Here is a 17080-nt window from a genome sequence, read left to right on the forward strand (position 1 = left end):
GGTTTTTCCACATTGAGCTCAATCCAGCCTGAGAGAACACGCTTCTAAGACAGGAGGAGAAGCAAGCTGTAGAATGAAGGATATGCAGGGTCATGGAGGAGAGCAGAACGAGCGCTGGGCCTACCTCTCTCCTTTCAAGACAGACACAGGAGAGAGCTGACCCAGCTGCCTTCACATCTAAAGCCCAGTAGAGACACGCGTAGTACCATGCGGTAATGGAGGTTCGAACACCACTTTCAATCTGGCAACCGAGTGACAGGTGAAAATGATGGTGTCACCCGAGGGAGTGGGTGGGTGGCAGGGGAAGGACCTGATGAGAGACACCTTGGTGAGAATGATAGCCTGGTTCTGCTGCTGGAAACTCTTCCACAAATAGCAAGGAAGGACACACACCACTGCAGGAATGGTTTGATCCGATTTAGATTTGAAAGCCCTGCTGGGGTATTGAGGGTGTATCAGACCAAGGTCATTTGTAGGGGACAAGGGAAGATGAAGATAATGAAGATTATATTTTATCTTAGTAGATGAGTGGAGAGGCTGCACTTGGCTTGAGTTACAGTTTTGTGTGCCATGGCAACACTCTCTGTAATGAGGTTAGTAGAGGTAATTTGTACATGTACACTACCGGTCAAAAGTTTTAGAACACCTACTCACTCAAGGGTTTTTCTTTATTTTTACTATTTTCTACATGGTAGAGTAATAGTGAAGACTTCAAAACTATGAAATAACACATATGGAATCATGTAGTAACCATAAAAGTGTAAAAACAAATCAAAATATAGTTTATATTTGAGATTCCTCAAATAGTCACCCTTTGCCTTGATGACAGCTTTGCACACTCTTGGCATTCTCTCAACCAGCTTCACCTGGAATTTCCAATAGTCTTGAAGGTGTTCCCACATATGCTGAACACTTGTTTGCTGCTTTTCCTTCACTCTGTGGTCCAACTCATCCCAAACCATCTCAATTTGGTTGAGATCAGGGAATTGGGGAGGCCAGGTCATCTGGTGCAGCACTCCATCACTCTCCTTCTTGGTCAAATAGCCCTTACACAGCCTTGAGGTGTGTTGGGTCATTGTTATGTTGAAAGAAAAATGACAATCCCACTAAGCGCAAACCAGATGGGATGGGGTTTCGCTGCAGAATGCTGTGGTAGGCATGCTAGTTAAGTGTGCCTTAAATTCTAAATAAATCAGACAGTGACACTAGCAAAGCACCGACCCACCATAACACCTCCTCCTCCATGCTTTATGGTGGAAAATACACATGCGGAGATCATCCGTTCACCCACACCGCGTCTCACAAAGACACGGTGGTTGGAACCAAAAATCTCTAATTTGGACTCCTCAGACCAAAGGACAAATTTCCACCGGTCTAATGTCTATTTCTTGTGTTTATTTGGTCTGCAATTTAGTGTGTGTAATTACCACGAATGCTTCATCCAAAGTTGAATGAGACGTAAATCACGACGCAGCGGGTTACAAATGTTTTGTGTTAGGCTATAAAAATGGATGTTATCAAACAAAACAAACATTCACTGTGTAGTTAGGACACTTGGCATTGCCACCAGAGGAAGATCTTCAAAGGTAAGCGATTTATTTTATTGCCTTTTCTGACTTTCGTGACGCTAATGCTTGGTTGGAAAATGCTAGTAATACTTGTGTGTGCGGGGCCCTGTCCTCAGAAAATCACATGGTTTGCTTTCACAGTAAAGCCTTTTTGAAATCTGACAGAGCGGCTAGATTAATATGACATTCATCTTTTAAATGATGTAAGATACATGTATTTACAAGAATGTTTAATATAACGAATGGTGTATTTAGAATGTTAGCGCTCTGAAGTTTCACCGGATGTTGGCCTGGTGGGACGTTAGCGTCTCACCTACCCTAGAGAGGTTAAGGAGGCTTTTGGACCTAGACTTGGCGCATCTGGTGCTCTCATGCATGCTTCAGTGTTGCTTGCCTCGAAGCAAGCATAAAAGGCATTTAGCCCTTCTGGTAGGCTCGCGTCCCTGAGCAGCTCGCGGCTGGTTTTCCTGAAAACTGAAAACCTACAGGACAGTAGATCTCCAGGAAGTGGGTTGGGCAGTCCTGGTCTAAGGGCATAGCCGGATTTCATATAAGTGTCCGGACTAGTGTCCTGCTCCTGAACAATGGTTTGCATCTCCTATCAATGTAGATAAAATACTGGAATGTGACTGCTAGTGACGGCATTCAATGACACTAAAGGGCCAGTTCCCGCAATTAGACTTGCAACAACTCCTTAGTCAGAAGGGTGTAAAATAAGTGAGGGCAAGTGCATGGATGGGAGCTGAGATGATGCCTAGCCCTAATCTTACCGTCTGACTTTTTGAGTTCCACAGTCAACCCTATCCTTTACTTTCCTTGCTCTTAAGAAGTGGATAAAAAATAAAAGGTTCTAATAAATAAACCACAGATGGAAAGAGGAAACCAGCTAGTCCCTGTTTCAGTTTCAGGGATTGTCTATAAGAATCTTTAAATAAATGTCTTTATTCACTATGTCACTGCTGTAAATCTTTCTAATCATTTGCCCGTTAGCCTATATTTTATTTCCTTAAAAAATTAATAGGTAGACTCCACACTAGCACTGAAGCAAATACTAAGTACAAGGAAATAAAGGAAAGGGGGGGGGGTTCCCGATGTGATAGTGGCATGTTGGGCAGTCTCAAACCTTTCTCTCTGAAGTCTTAATTGTTTTCCTGAGATGTTTTTTCTTGCCCATTATCTAAGGTATCAGGGAGAGGGGGAATCTAGTGGCCCTAGCTCAGCTCTCCTCTCTGCGAAGGAAAAGCAAGTGGAATTGCCTGATAGGCCTCATGTGAGCTTCTTGTCAAATGGAAGCTCAATGAAATATTCAGCAGTGTTTCTGTAGCACTGTAGACTGTGTGTCTTCTCCACTAGCAGCCTCTGTGAAAACAGCTCAAAAGGTTATGTGAGGTGGTCTGTTGGCACCTCATATGGATTTATATGCAAATCCTTGAAATTGAGCAGGGGAAAATCAGGTATTACAGCTATTATGAAACAATGTGTAATCCTACTGTATACACACCTATAAATAGCGGAGAAACACTCAACTCCATTCTCTTATATCGATACATAGTTGAGTTTTGGTAACTGGTTGCGGGACATTGAGTCACCATTCGATTCTTGTAAAAATGTAAATTCTGAAAATGCTAACCTGTACCTATGTTTTTCCTGTACAACTGTGGTCCTTCCACAGGGTGTGGAAATTCAAACTTTTAATAAAAACAACCACAGAATTTTACCTAATGTGTGTTACTATGTAAACTATGTAATCTATGTAAACTGAGATTCAATTGGCACATGTATATTCGTGCTGAGTTGAGCAAACCAAATGAGGGAAAAGTCTGAATTTCAGCACCCTGAGGAAGGCACACAGCTGTAAACAACAAACATATAGTTGAAGTCGGATGTTTACATACACTTACGTTGGAGTCATTAAAACTTGTTTTTCAACCACTTCACCAATTTCTTGTTAACAAACTATAGTTTTGTCAAGTCGGTTAGAACATCTACTTTGTGCATGACACAAGTCATTTTTCCAACAATTGTTTATTTGACTTATAATTCACTGTATCACAATTCCAGTGGATCAGAAAATTACATACACTAAGTTGACTGTGCCTTTAAACAGCTTGGAAAATTCCAGAAAATTATGTCATGGCGTTAGAACCTTCTGATAGGTAAATTGACATAATTTGAGTCAATTGGTGGTGTACCTGTGGATGTATTTCAAGGCCTACCTTCAAAATCAGTGCCTCTTTGCTTGACATCAGGGGAAAATCAAAAGAAATTAGCCAATAACTCAGAAAAAGAATTGTAGACCTCCACAAGTCTGGTTCATCCTTGGGAGCAATTTCCAAAAGCCTGAAGGTACCACGTTCATCTGTACAAACAATAGTACGCAAGTATAAACACCATGGGACCACACAGCCGTCATACCGCTCAGGATGGAGACGCGTTCTGTCTCCTAGAGATGAACATACTTTGGGGCGAAAAGTGAAAATCAATAGGACCTTGTGAAGATGCTGGAAGAAACAGGTACAAAAAAATATATTGAAGCAACATCTCAAGACATCAGTCAGGAAGTTAAAGCTTGGTCGCAAATGGGTCAATTTGTGGGCAGAACTGAAAAAGCGTGTGCGAGCAAGGAGGCCTACAAACCTGACTCAATTACACCAGCTCTGTCAGGAGGAATGGGCCAAAATTCTCCCAACTTATTGTGGGAAGCTTGTGGAAGGATACCCGAAATGTTTGACCCAACTTAAACAATTTAAAGGCAATGCTACCAAATATGTGTATGTAAACATTCCCACTGGGAATGTGATGAAAGAAATAAAAGCTGAAATAAATAATTCTCTCTACTATTATTCTGACATTTCACATTCTTAAAATTAAGTGGTAATCTTAACTAACTTAAGACAGGGAATTTTTACTATAATTAAATGTCAGGAATTGTGAAAAACTGAGTTTAAATGTATTTGGCTAAGGTGTATGTAAACCTCCGACTTCAACTGTAGGTACAGGGAAGCATTTTCAGAATTGACATTACAAGAATCAACTGATGGTGACTTGTGGCTCAGTTGTTAGAGCATGGCGCTTGCATCGCTAAGGTTGTGGGATCAATTCCCATGGAGAGCCAATACAAAAATGTATCCACTCACTGCTGTAAGTCGCTCTTGAGCATCTGCTAAATGGCTAAAATGTAAATGTAATGTTGTTACTAGAAAATATCAGTTCTCAAAACTCAACTTTGCCTTGAGAATAGAGTGGAGCATTCCTCAACTAACCTATAACCTGCTCTGTGGTGTGAAAATACTTTCAAGTACTACTTAAGTAGTTTGTTGGGGTATCTGTACTTTACTATTTATATTTTGGGCAAATTTGACTTTTACTTCATTTACATTCCTAAAGAAAATTATGTACTTTTTACTCCATACATTTTCCCCTGACACCCAAAAGTACTCATTACATGTTGAATGCTTAGCAGGACAGGAACATTTTCCAATTCATGCACATCAAGAAAACATCCCTGGTCATCCCTACTGCCTCTGACCTGGCGGACTCACTAAGCACAAATGTGTTTTTTTGTAAATGATGTGAAGTCAATTAAAAATACAAGAAAATTGTGCAGTCTGGTTTGTTTAATATAAGGAATTTTAAATGATTTAAACTTGTACATTTACTTTTGATACTTAAGTATATTTTAGCAATTACATTGACTTTTTAAATGTAAGTATATTTAAAACCAAATACTTTTAGACTTTTACTCAAGTAGTATTTTACTGGGTGACTTTCACTTGAGTCATGTTCTACTAAGGAATCTTTACTTTTCCCCAAGTATGACAGGTACTTTGTCCACCACTGAACCTGCCTGTGTAACTACCATGTTAAAACACAGGCATTATAGACACATAGGCTTTGTGTTAATCACCAAAATAATGTGTTTTACTTCATAAAAACGTTTCCTTATGTAATGAAATAACATTAATAATCTTTTAGAAATAAAGTAAATGATTGTGTCAACAACGGCATTTCCAGAGTGCTACCACGTTGCACCATAACGTTACTTGAAGTTGACAGAATTAATAACGCACCAACCACGACTCACTATTGTATCCGTTCTGACTATTCAGTTTAACAAACTTTTTTTCCCAGAGAGAAGGGTAAACTACTTTTACACGATATCATAACCCTCATAAATGTAAAAGTCGATTTAGATTCATATAGACGGCTAATCTACCACAGGTAGGCTAGTCTACTCGTCGATGTACTAACGGATGCGCTTTATCTTCATGCACAAAAACAATAGGCAATACGTTAGCAAAAGTATGTAATATATTGTTCGCCTACCTGCTCTGGACTGTTTCAAAATAGCTTCGTGTTCGTTTGTACGGAACATTGCTCTACCGGTTGCGGATTGAAGTGCGCCGCTGTGTCTCACGAGAGCGCCAAGAAAGCCGCGCGGAACGGGTTAGCCTGGTCTCATAGACGAGACATAACAAGGCTGAACCCGTGCACGCACGATACAATTCCATCTATTCAACTATAAGGGGGGGGGCGATGTAGGTCACACATGGCATGTGTATGTTGTTGATCATTTTAAAATGTATATTACAACTCTGTTAGCCTACTCTTAAAATTAGTAACATGTATTTGTGGACAGCTTATATAGGACAGGTGTTCTATATCTATTTGGAGGCTCATTATTTCAAGATCTACAAGATCTAGAAATAGCAATGTTTCAATTTCAATACTCAACTTCAAAACACATTATGACATTAAATAAACATCTGAGTCTCCATCTCAGTTCGGTCAAAGGAAAAACTCTGTTTATCTGTGGTCATTTTCATCCCACACAAAAGTAAGGCAGCCAATTGAAGGAAAAATGAGTTAAATAATTACAGGCATAGCTAACACTGTCTGTCAATATTTACTTCAACTATTAACCCCTCACCAATAACAGTCACTTTGTGAAGATATATGTGCTGACGGGTCAAGGGAAAATGTTGACCATGTTGTATCACTCCAACACTCCTCTGCCTTGTAGGCCTCATTCAAATTGTTGGGCCACGTTCAAAAGCGGATGCCTGTGGGTGACTTTGCCACAGATATATGCTTGTGTGAGCTCTGCCCAGTGTGCTGTGGCATGTGTGTGTGAGACAGCTGTCAGCCGGACAGTGATTGATGTGCTGTGGAAACATACTTGGAGTCTTAGCTATGTCCTTCCCTTGGAAGTCCTTTGGCACCCTGCTTGACCAACGACAAGGCTCCCTAAAAATAAAAGCCGAGTGTAGAGCTCACAAACACACACACACACACACACACACAGGGGTGTCATGCACCCCAAAAGTATGAGGGGGCAAAGAGTACAAGAGGATGGCTGGGGGTGGTCTGGAGGGGGGCTAGGCATTTTTGAAACACCTGGAACAGCTTTTTCCTGCAATCTAGAGCCATAATCATTATGCTTACATCTATGTCAAAAATATGTTTATTTTTCTGCATTTATAAGCATACATGTTGAGTTGTCTGTTTCCTCCTGACTCGTGATTTATTTTTTTAAATGTGAGTCTTATTCAGTACATTTAGTAATTGCTTGCTTTTCTAAAGTGTACCAACCTTGACAGCAGGCAATCCAGCTAACATACACAAGCAAGCTACTCTAACTTTATTGATAAACTGAAATGGCTTCTTGGTAGCTAGGTATGGGGTTGGGAGATTGGGAACCTAGCTAAAGCCAATTTCAGAAAATTGCTAGCTAGTTAGTAACATTTCAGAGAAACAACAACAAAAATGAACATTTTTTTTTTTTTATATACAGTGTATATATATATATTTTTTTTTTTCTTTTTTTTTAAATAGGAGACATCTGAGGGGGCACGTGCCCCCTATGTGTATGATGCCTTTGCACAGACGGACGGACGGACGGACGGACGGACGGACGGACGGACGGACGGACGGACAGACAGTAAGATAACACTGCTCATCAGAAGCTACCACACAAAATAACAACTCTATTCAATCTGTATTGCTGAAGCCCAACAAAAAAAATCCTAAAATAACACTTTCACTATCACCTTTGTGCTAAAAATATCTATTGAAATATTTAAGTAAATGTCGTCAAGCCCGATTTTGTTCCATTACCCACAGCCAAAGATAATAACATTTTGTATTCATCCAATGTCTGTCATGTTTCTGGAAGACGTGATGAGATCGTCACTGCTCACGCTGCTTCCAGTGCACAGCCATTATCGGCTCTGTAAAGCAGAAGGCAAACACCACGAAAGGGCGTTTGCAAACGTGAGTAGATTACGTTGAAAAAAACAGTCAGCAATTTTGGACACTGTCTCCAGTTCATATGTAGAACATTGCCTTTAAATTTCAATCACGCTATATATACGATATATATTATACATACACAAACACCGAACGAAGATATAACTCAACATGTAAAGTGTTGGTCCCATGTTTCATGCACAAAAAGCTTATTTCTCTCAAATGTTGTGTCCAAATTTGTTTGCATCCCTGTTAGTGAGCATTTCTCCTTTTCCAAGATAATCCATCCACCTGACAGGTGTGGCATATCAAGAAGCCAACATCATTTTAGGGAATTTGGCAGTACGTCCAACTGGCATCACAACCGTAGACCATGCATACGGCGTTGTGTGGGTGAGAGGTTTGCTGATATCAACGTTGTGAACAGAGTGACAGTGGGGTTATGGTATGGGCAGGCATAAGCTACGGACAATGAACACACTTGCATTTTGTCAATGGAAATTTGAATGCACAAAGATACCATGACGTGATTCTGAGGCCCATTGTCGTACCATTCATTCGCCGCCATCATCTCATGTTTCAGCATGAAAATGCACGGCCCCATGTCGCAAGGATCTATACACAACTCCTGGAAGCTGAAAATGTCCCAGTTCTTCCATGGCATGCAGACATACCAGACCTGTCACCCATTGAGCATGTTTGGGATGCTCTGGATCGACGTGTACGACAGCTGTTCCAGTTCCAGACAATATCCAGCAACTTCACACAGACATTGAAGAGGAGTGGGACAGGCCACAATCAACAGCCTGATCAACTATATGCCAAATCAAATCAAATGAAGCAGGTGTTATTGCAAGTAGCGTAATGCTTGTGCTTCTAGTTCTGACAGTGCAGCAATATCTAACATGTAATCTAACAATTCAACAACAACTACCTAATACACACAAATCTAAATAAGAATATTTACATATGTGTTGTTGCAATAGTAATCCTACTCTCATATGGATGAGCAATGACAGAGCGGCATAGGCAAGATGCAATAGATGGTATAAAATACAGTATATACATATGAGATGAGTAATGCAATATATGTAAACATTACTGAAGTGGCATTGTTAAAGTGACTAGTGATCCATTCATTAAAGTGGCCAATGATTTAAAGTCTGTATGTAGGCAGCAGCCTCTCTGTGTTAGTGATGGCTGTTTAACAGTCTGATGGCCTTGAGATAGAAGCTGTTTTCAGTCTCTCGGGCCCAGTTTTGATGCACCTCGCCTTTTGATGACCTCACCTTCTGAATGGTAAAGGGGTGAACAGGAAGTGGCTCGGGTGGATGTTGTCCTTGATGATCTTTTTGGCCTTCCTGTGACATCGGGTGCTGTAGGTGTGCTGGAGGGCAGGCAGTTTGCCCCCGGTGATGCGTTGTGCAGACCGCACCACCCACTGGAGAGCCTTGCGGTTGTGGGCGGTGCAGTTGCCAAACCAGGCGGTGAAACAGCCCAACAGGATGCTCTCAATTGAGCATCTGTAAAACTTGTGAAGGTTTTAGGTGACAAGCCAAATATCTTCAGCCTCCGGAGGTTGAAGAGGCGCTGTTGCACCTTCTCCTCCAGACTGTCTATCTGGATGGATAATTTTAGTTTGTCCATGATGTGTACGCAGAGGAACTTAAAACTGTCCACCTTCTCCACTGCTGTCTCATCGATGTGGATGCCTGTTTGGCCCTGTCCCGGGGTATCATCGGATGGGGCCACAGTGTCTCCTGACCCCTCCTGTCTCAGCCTCCAGTATTTATGCTGCAGTAGTTTATGTGTCGGGGGGCTAGGGTCAGTCTGTTATATCTGGAGTATTTCTCCTGTCTTATCCGGTGTGAATTTAAGTATGCTCTCTCTAATTCTCTCTTTCTCTCCTAGGACCATGCCTCAGGACTACCTGGCATGATGACTCCTTGCTGTCCCCAGTCCACCTGGTCGTGCTGCTGCTCCAATTTCAACTGTTCTGCCTGCGGCTATGGAACCCTGACCTGTTCACCGGACGTGCCACCTGTCTCAGACCTGTTGTTTTCAACTCTGTTTTCAGCAGGAGCGGTAGAGAAACTCTCAATGATCGGCTATGAAAAGCCAACTGACATTTCCTCCTGAGGTGCTGACTTGTTGCACCCTCGACTACTGTGATTGTTATTATTTGACCATGCTGGTCATTTATGAACATTTGAACATCTTGGCCATGTTCTGTTATAATCTCCACCCGGCACAGCCAGAAGAGGACTGGCCACCCCTCATTGCCTGGTTCGTCTCTAGGTTTCTTCCTAGATTTTGTCCTTTATAGTGAGTTTTTCCTAGCGAACGTGCTTCTACACCTGCATTGCTTGCTGTTTGGGGTTTTAGGCAGGGTTTCTGTACAGCACTTTGATATATCAGCTGATGTAAGAAGGGCTATATAAATACATTTGATTTGATGGGGGTGCTCCCTCTGTCCACAATCATCGCATTTGTTTTGTTGATGTTGAGTGAGAGGTTGTTATCCTGACACAACACTCCGAGTGCCCTCACCTTCTCCCTGTAGGCTGTCTCGTCATTGTTGGTAATCAAGCCCACTACTGTTGTGTCGTCTGCAAATTTGATGATTGAGTTGGAGGCGGGCATGGCCACGCAGTCATGGGTGAACAGGGAGTACAGGAGTGGGCTGAGCACGCATCCTTGTGGTGTCACGCTTGACTAGGTGTGTGAAGAAGGAATCAGGCGCAGAGAGTTCCACAGGGAAAAAGTGCACTTTAATCTGGCACAAACAAACAAGCCCACAACACAGGGCGCGGAAATATATGGACCACCCAAAACACAGGGTACCAGATCCAGAACACGAACACACCTAACTAACGCACACACGTAACACAAAATTAATCCCTCACAAAACAAGGGCAGGTAAATTTACTTTAAATAAGAAAGCCCATCAAGCACACACAAACGGACACAGGTGCAACTAATAAGACAAAACAAACAGACAACGAAAAAGGGGATTGGTAGCGGCTAGTAGGTCGGTGACGACGACCGCCGAGCACCGCCCGAACAGGCAGGGGAGCCAACATCGGCGGAAGTCGTGACATGTGGGGCCCCAGTGTTGAGGATCAGCGAAGTGGAGATGTTGTTTCCTACCTTCACCACCTGGGGGCGGCCCATCAGGAAGTCCAGGACTCAATTGCACAGGGCGGAATTGAGACCCAGGGCCTCAAGCTTAATGATGAGCTTGGAGGGTACTATGGTGTTGAATGCTGAGCTACAGTCAATGAACATCATTCTTACATAGGTATTCCTCTTGTCCAGATGGGATAGGGCAAAGTGCAGTGTGAATTGGGTCTAGGGGTCTAGGGTGGGTCTAGGGTGACAGGTAAGGTGGAGGTGATATTATCCTTGACTAGCCTCTCAAAGCACTTCATGATGACAGAAGTGAGTGCTACGGGGCGATAGTCATTTAGTTCAGTTACCTTTGCCTTCTTGGGTACAGGAACAATGGTGCCCATCTTGAAGCATGTGGGGACAGCAAACTGGGATAGGGAGATATTGAATATGTCCGTAAACACACCAGACAGCTGGTCTGCGCATGCTCTGAGGACCGGCTAGGGATGCCGTCTGGTCCGGCAGCCTTGTGAAGGTTAACACATTTAAATGTCTTACTCATGTCACCCACGGAGAAGGAGAGCCCACAGTCCTCGGAAGCGGGCCGCGTCGGTGGCACTGTATTATCCTCAAAGCGGGCAAAAAGGTGTTTAGTTTGTCTGGAAGCAAGACGTCGGTGTCCGTGACGTGGCTGGTTTTTCTTTAGTAGTCTGTGATTGTCTGTAGACCCTGCCACATACTTCTCGTGTCTGAGCCATTGAATTAAGACACCACTTTGTCTCTATACTGACATTTTGCTTCTTTGATTGCCTTGCGGAGGGAATAACTACACTGTTGTATTCGGCCATATTCCCAGTCACTTTACCATGGTTAAATGCGGAATTTTGCGCTTTCGGCCCTTCTGGCAGCTTTATGGGAATTGTACAGCTGGTGAGCAATCAGCCCTTTATTACTCATAAATCCCCAATCAGCCCCGTGCCCGTCGAGACCTGGCACGTCCAGCAGATGGAGCCATCACCTCGTGATATATACTCCGTCTGTCACCAGGCCTCAACGAGTCTCCCCCTGGTGGCTGACCTGCCATACATCACAAGTTACAGTAGGTACAACATCTCCTATGCACTTCCTTATAATCTCACTCAACGAATCAGCGTATATAACAATATTTCTCTCTGAGGCTACCCGGAACCTGTCCCAGTCCACATGATCAAAACAATCTTGAAGCGTGGTTTCCGATTGATCAGACCAGCGTTGAATAGTCCTTAGCACGGGTACATCCTGTTTGAGTTTCTGCCTATAGGAAGGGAGGAGCAAAATGGAATCGTGGTCAGATTTGCCGAAAGGAGGGCAGGGGAGGGCCTTGTATGCATCCCGGAAGTTAGAAGTGTTTAACCAGCACGAGTGCTACAGTCAATATGCTGATAGAATTTAGGTAGTGTTATATCATAGTTTTGATGTCTTCACTATTATTCTACAATGTAGAACATAGTAAAAGAAAGAAAATCCCTTGAATGAGTAGGTGTGTCCAAACTTTAGACTGGTACTGTGTATATACACTTTGTCCTTTGTCCTTGTTTTAGACTGGTACTGTGTTTATACACTTTGTCCTTGTTTTTGAAAGAAAAGGTAATTTTTTGTCTATTAAAATAACATCATATTGATCAGAAATTCAGTGTAGACATTGTTAATGTTGTAAATGTTTTAATGCTTCCTTAATCAGAACAACAGTTTTCAGCTGTGCTAACATAATTGCAAAAGGGTTTTCTAATGATCAAATAGCCTTTTAAAATGATAAACTTGAATTAGCTAACACAACGTGCCATTGGAACACAGGAGTGATGGTTGCTGATAATGGGCCTCAGTACGCCTACGTAGATATTCCATTAAAAATAATCAGTTTCCAGCTACAATAGTCATTTACAACATTAACAATGTCTAAACTGTATTTCTGATCAATTTCATGTTATTTTAATGGACAAAAAATGAGCTTTTCTTTGAAAAACAAGGACATTTCTAAGTGACCCCAAACTTTTGAACGGTAGTGTATATATAAATAAGTGTGTGTGTGTGTGTGTGTGTGTCTATAAAGTACACTCATACTCAGGGAAGCAGACTTGTTTACGTTTCTCAACTGAATTCACCCATGAGCTATAACCCTGGGAGTATTGCAGGGAGAGTAAAGCCTCTAATTTTGAGTCTGCTGGATTCTAGTTCAATCAACAACATGGTTTGTGTGCATCAAAGAGACGGTCTGTCTTGCGCATGGCCATTATCTTGAGTGTTTTCATTAGGGGCCATGTTCCTTCTCAGTCATATTTCGCCAAAGTCTTATCTTGATCACAAGCTGGCTGCACCCCCACCCCCTTACATCCCAATTTACCTGGTTGCCACAGTAACAGCCTTTGCGGTGTGGACTGTGCAGGCTGATCCCATCCATCACTGCCTTCAAAGTTCACCTGGAAATTCAACACTGAATGTTGAATGTTTGCCATGTTTGAAATGTAATAACACTGGGCCTTAAATACATATATTTGTTCTTATTAAAAAGTACAACTTATAAAGGATTTATATAGCATACATAACGGCTTAATAAGCACTACATCAATGCTTCACAAATCATCTATAAGCATATGTCATGCGCTATAAATGGTGTATAAAGGGTGACATAACCATTCCCACTGTAGTGTGAACTACCAAATGTTACATTCTGCTCTGATTATGTTTATAGTGTATGACATACACTTATAGATGATTTGTGAAGTATTTATGTAGCACTTATAAAGCATTTATGTATGCTATATAAAGCCTTTATAAGTTGTACTTAGTTTAAAGTGGGGCCAAAAAATGTATACACAAATCCATTCAAGATTAAACACATTTGTCCTACACCTGACCTCAGAAATAGTTTCTTTACCTGCTCAAACTGCGAAAATGAGTGAATGCAGAAATGCTTGTCAAAAGAAATTGGTTATAGGGGCTACGAACAATTTACATGCGAATTGGTGCTGCTCATGACTGATACATGAGGTCCACTGTGTACCATTGAATGCTTGAAGCACTAGGTTGTCTGTTTGTTGTCTGTTTTCAAACTTGGTGGATAAGGACTGTGCACTGTCAGATGCCCATAGGGGAGGTGCATGCATGGTATTCTTACCAACATTCTGCTGTCAATATGAGCCAGCAGCAAATGTCCTCAATGGGAAGACCTTCCACTATGCATGTCTTGAAGTAGTTTTTGCAAGTTATTCTGTGTGGGGATATGGAGATAAGAGGTACATTGGTGAACAGGAGAGTATGAGTGCCAGTATACAGTAAAGATTGAGTGCATAAATGGAAATAGCATTAATTGGATCAAATTTGTGATATGTTGAAAGCTTTAAAATCCCTCCAGTAGGCCTACTGATGATTTATTTGTATCATTAATTAGCTAGAGTCCACTCACATCCCTAATCACATTCCTACTCATTAGGCAACAAAATTAAGAAAACAGACTGAAACAGGGACTACCTGGACAATAAGAACAAAGATTTTTGTTTTCCATTGCAAAATGTTTCGCTACGGTGTGTGTCCTTCTGACACCCTGGTGTCCCGGGTCTGAATCCGTCCCTGATTAAAGGGGAAGGCTGGAAACCAGCAGTGCTGAGGAGTTGATCCAGCAGTCCTTAAAGCTGAGATTTGAATAGATTATCCCTGCTATGTCGACCTTCGTCACCCTCTAAGTGATTCATCCAAAATATAACTGCTATTTTCAACTGACATCCATGTTCTCTCTTTGTAAAAGACTTCCATCCTGTTACGGCACTGTTCTATGTTTTATTCCACATATAACCAAAAGCATAGCCCAGATCTTAAATTGTGTGGCTGCAGTGCGTTATCAACTTCTAGGGAAGACAGCACAACCTTCATTCTCCCAATGCCCTTGGCATTCCTATATTCTGTGTCCGTATAGCAAAATCATATGAAAAATGGGTTTTCACTCGTGTCACTCCGCAGGAGGATTTGCAAGCCTGACAGAACTGGTTTGATTGGCATATCTAGATGTGGAGTGAAGCTCGCTGTAAATTGTTTTATTCTTAACAGAGGAATATAGGGAATCTTCAAAGTCATCATTATTTTCCTCAAACCCATTTCCCTGTAAAAAAAAACCTACCAGCCTATATTGTAGGTGGCCTACATTTATTTTCAGGGCACAATCTTCTATCTATTTTCCAAGGACAGTCAGACTCATTGCTTATCAGGCCTCCTCTACCACTGTAATTCACAGCTGCAGTATGAAATGGGTTCCTTTTCTGAAATGGGTTCCTTTTCTAATGTGTCTCGATTGACAGCACACCAAATGAGAAATAATTTACGAGGGGCACGGCCTTTGACAGTGCTGATGTGTGTGTCTGTGTGTGTCTGATGCACCCCAATCAGAAAAATGGTCAGACAATTTACAAGACATGTGCCACCCTTTCTCATTTAAAATCTTGAGAGTATTTGTTGTACCTTGTTGTTAAACACACCTTACACACCTTATAATAATCCCTATGCTTTTCTCCCAAAGTGGTTGTCTACCTGTCTGTGCTGCTGACCCTGCCTGCGTCCCAAATGGCACCCTATTCCTTACACGGTGCACAACTTTTGACCAGCCTCCCTATGGGGTCCTGGCTGAAAGTAGTGAACTGTATAGGGAATAAGGTCCCATTTGGGACGCACACCCGTCTCTGCTTAATAGTGGTGCTAAACCATAGCTCTACGCTTATGTGAAACGATGCACAAATCATACACACTGTGACAACTCATGGTACATTTCCCCATAAATAACAGATTAACCATACACACATATCAATCACAAGTATAAACACTTACAAGCCTTGACTAAGAAATAGTTAAACATATACATTTCTAGTAAATGTGTTATTCATGTTGATAACAAAACAACAGTAGAAGAGTAGTCTTCTATAAATGGGATGTTTGATTTGATTACTGGGTACACACTGTCATTAGTCCACAATGGCAATCCCATTTACAGTCCCCTTACAGTACCAACTATGTGTGTATGAAAATCCGCGTGAAAAACCATGCATTTCTTAAGTTAATCGACCTCCAATCTCAACCAGGTGGTTCTATTAAAAGGCCAGTGTTCATCGAAACCCACTGCATTAGGGAGTACTGCATTTTCCTTGGGACACTTTACCTAAAAAAAAGCTCAGTAGAATAACCAGGGGAACAAAACGGAATTGCTTCCTTACTGTGAATCGGCAGGTCACCTGCAAGACTCTGGTTGTGTCCCATATGACACCCTATTCCCTATATAGTGCAATACTTTTGTTTTTAAAACTTGTCTGCAACACTGCCATCCCAGATTATGGGTTGAGAATCCTGACAATTTATAGTTTGGTGACATAATCAAATGTTTGTCTTTTTATATATTTTTATTTCTCATTCATTGAGTGAGTCTCGTTTAGTGTATGAGTTCAATTGTGCCATTTTACTGAAGGGAAAAATGGCAAAACAAAAGCGAAATGTAATAGGATATTGACAGTATTTGAAAGAATATCTAGGCCTACTGGTGCCATCTACTGGTCAAATAGGTTACATTTATGGACATGATAACAATTAGGCCTAATGTTCAAGTAGGCTATAATTTGAGATACATGCATAATCTTGGGTGCCAATTATTTTATGACGTCAACACGCGGAGTAATAACATTATCATAGAACGCAAGATACAAGAGCAGAGTCATTGTAATATCTAGACTACGTGCAGCAATTTCAGAGCAATTATTGATAAATTCAGTGACTTTGCCGGATATCTGATCATATAGTATTTGTTTTTTTAAGCTCCAGGTCTCTCCCGAACTCGCTGCCTCTGTGAATACCCACATGGGCAACTGGAGCCCCAGGGAGGCGAGAACCGCTGGGCCCGCACTGCCTGCACTTGTCCCGCAAGAGCAGCAAAAGATCCCTTCCAAGTGGACTGTGGCCAAGGAAGAGATCATGCTCATGCTGGAGGAGGGCCTGGGTCCCCTGCAGAGAGACCTGGCCCAAGGCATGCAGGAGATGGCCACCAGCCTGAACAGGAGCCTCACCCTGAGAGAGCAGAGCGGGCAGAGGGACTACAGGCTGAAGCAGGAGTGGAAGCAAACCAGAACCTCTGACACTGACCT

General features: G+C 42.0%; 1 protein-coding gene across 1 annotated transcript in view; it reads right to left on the reverse strand.

Annotated features, from left to right (window-relative positions):
• LOC112223782 (zinc finger protein 385C-like) overlaps positions 1 to 6024 on the reverse strand; it is a 139663-nt gene extending 133639 nt beyond the window's left edge. Inside the window, exon 1 of the mRNA XM_024386984.1 lies at positions 5895 to 6024. Within this exon, the coding sequence (XP_024242752.1) occupies positions 5895 to 5943 (49 nt within the window). The 5' untranslated portion in view covers positions 5944 to 6024. The remainder of the gene's footprint in view (positions 1 to 5894) is intronic.
• Positions 6025 to 17080: the final 11056 nt, after the last annotated feature.

The sequence above is a fragment of the Oncorhynchus tshawytscha genome, linkage group LG24 (genome assembly GCF_018296145.1).
Source record: "Oncorhynchus tshawytscha isolate Ot180627B linkage group LG24, Otsh_v2.0, whole genome shotgun sequence".
Classification (NCBI taxonomy): Eukaryota; Metazoa; Chordata; class Actinopteri; order Salmoniformes; family Salmonidae; genus Oncorhynchus; species Oncorhynchus tshawytscha.